At 38.7% G+C, this 1,870-nt stretch overlaps 1 protein-coding gene across 1 annotated transcript in view; it reads right to left on the reverse strand.

Moving 5' to 3' along the window:
- Window positions 1-1,532: 1,532 nt before the first annotated feature.
- Window positions 1,533-1,870, reverse strand: part of LOC103609076 (solute carrier family 12 member 1) — a gene marked incomplete at its 3' end in the record, with an annotated part of 40,478 nt that continues 40,140 nt past the window's right edge. The window contains exon 15 of the mRNA XM_008593449.1: window positions 1,533-1,688. Within this exon, the coding sequence (XP_008591671.1) occupies window positions 1,533-1,688 (156 nt within the window). The remainder of the gene's footprint in view (window positions 1,689-1,870) is intronic.

The raw sequence follows: 1,870 nt of genomic DNA on the forward strand, positions 1-1,870 counted from the left end.
TATTTATATGATGGTCTGGAAAAGGCAAAGTTATAGGGTCAGAAATCAGAAAAGTGGTTGCTAGGGACTAAGTCGGGGGGAAGATATTGACTACATAGTGGCATAAGGGAACTTTTGGGGATGATGGAAATGTCCTCCTGTATTTTGACTGTGGTGGTTAAAAGACTGTATTAGTTTGTCAAAACTTACAGACTGCATATCTAAGAGGGGTGAATTTTGCCATCTGTAAATTATACCTGATATTAAAAATATACAAAGCAATAAAGAAAAACAAACACCTCTAATGTAGTTATTACTCTGTCTGCCTTAGTGGCAGAGAAAGGCTAAGGCGAGTGTAAGGGTGGCTCTGGGGTTTCTTTCCTTTCCAAATTCCAATCCACCCTGCTCACTGGCTCTGAGTTAACATCTGAAGTTCAGATCCAATTATGTTTCTCTGGTCGAATAACATATAGCATCTTCTTGTTCCACACAAGGTCCAGATGCTTTAGCATGACATTTAAGTTTCTTATTTATCTGGCCCCAACCTACACTTCCAGGCTCACCTGTGCCCCTTCCCTTTGCACGCTAGAGCTTCACGTGTGCTGAAGGCCTGGAAGCTCCCCAGACAGGCCATGCACTCGTGCTGTCCTTAACTTCACTCATGCTTTCCTTCTGCCTAGAATACCGTTCCCTGACTGTCTGATTAACCCACCCCTAGTCACTTGTTCCTTTTAAACCTAGATTATTTGTTCATTCAACAAATATTTCTTAAATGTCTATTGAGTGCTTGACCCTGGGAACATAAGCTATGAACCAGGAAAGAAAGTTTTATCTGACAACTCTAATCAAAGTTAATCAGTTCCTTCTATTTTCTCAGCAGTTTGTTCATATTACTCTCCCAGTACTTACTATACTGTATGATAATTAATAGCTTAAGTGTGAGTCTGAGAACTCCTTGATGAGAGGGACTACACAGTCACACGCCCCATCATGGACACTTTGGTCATTGATGGACTTCACATACTAAGGTGGTCCCATAAGATTATAATGGAGCTGTAGGTGCATAGCTATGCCTTCTAGGTTTCTGTAAGTTCACTATGATGTTTGCACAAAGACGAAATCACCTGACGACACATTTCTCTGAACATATTCCCATCATTAAGCAACACATGACTGTATCTCTTTTATCAGGTCATTAGAAGCAGAGGTGATATAACGGAAAGATCATAGGGTTTGATATCATACCCACTCTGGTTAAATTATTAGCTCAATCATATCCTGATTGTTACTTGGACAAATGGCCAACTCTTTGAACCCCAGTTTCTTCATCTGTAAAATGGGACTAGAAATACCAAATGTATAGCAGTATTGTGAGGATTAAGTGAGTGCAGGCCATATAATAGGGGCTCAACAAGATTAACTATTGTTGTTACTACATTACATAATGTTAATATACAACTTACCCAAGTGCATAGAAGCTGCTCAATAGATGTTTATTGAATGGATAGAGAGAGATTTGGAAACGTCATTTTATACAGTCCTTCTTATCTTACCTGGCTTCTTATAAGTCACATAGATATAGAGGAAGAACTCAATGACATAGGTGATGACAGCGGCCCACCAGTTGATGACAAACATGACTGCACAGCACAAAATAGCTCCAAAAAGAGATACCCACATGTTGTAAACTCCATATGCAGGTCTCCATCCTGAAAAAAATATATACAGAAGAAAAACTCCATACTACTAATATCATATCACCGCATATTGTAAGAATGTAGGTACCTCTCTTTTCCTTGTATAAAGAATCAGAACTTTTAGGTCAGTTTTTTTATTTTTATTTTTATTTTTTTTTAAAAAAGATGACCGGTAAGGGGATCTCAACCCTTGG

This window comes from Galeopterus variegatus, unplaced genomic scaffold, assembly GCF_000696425.1.
Source record: "Galeopterus variegatus unplaced genomic scaffold, G_variegatus-3.0.2 Scaffold9146, whole genome shotgun sequence".
NCBI classification, from domain to species: Eukaryota; Metazoa; Chordata; class Mammalia; order Dermoptera; family Cynocephalidae; genus Galeopterus; species Galeopterus variegatus.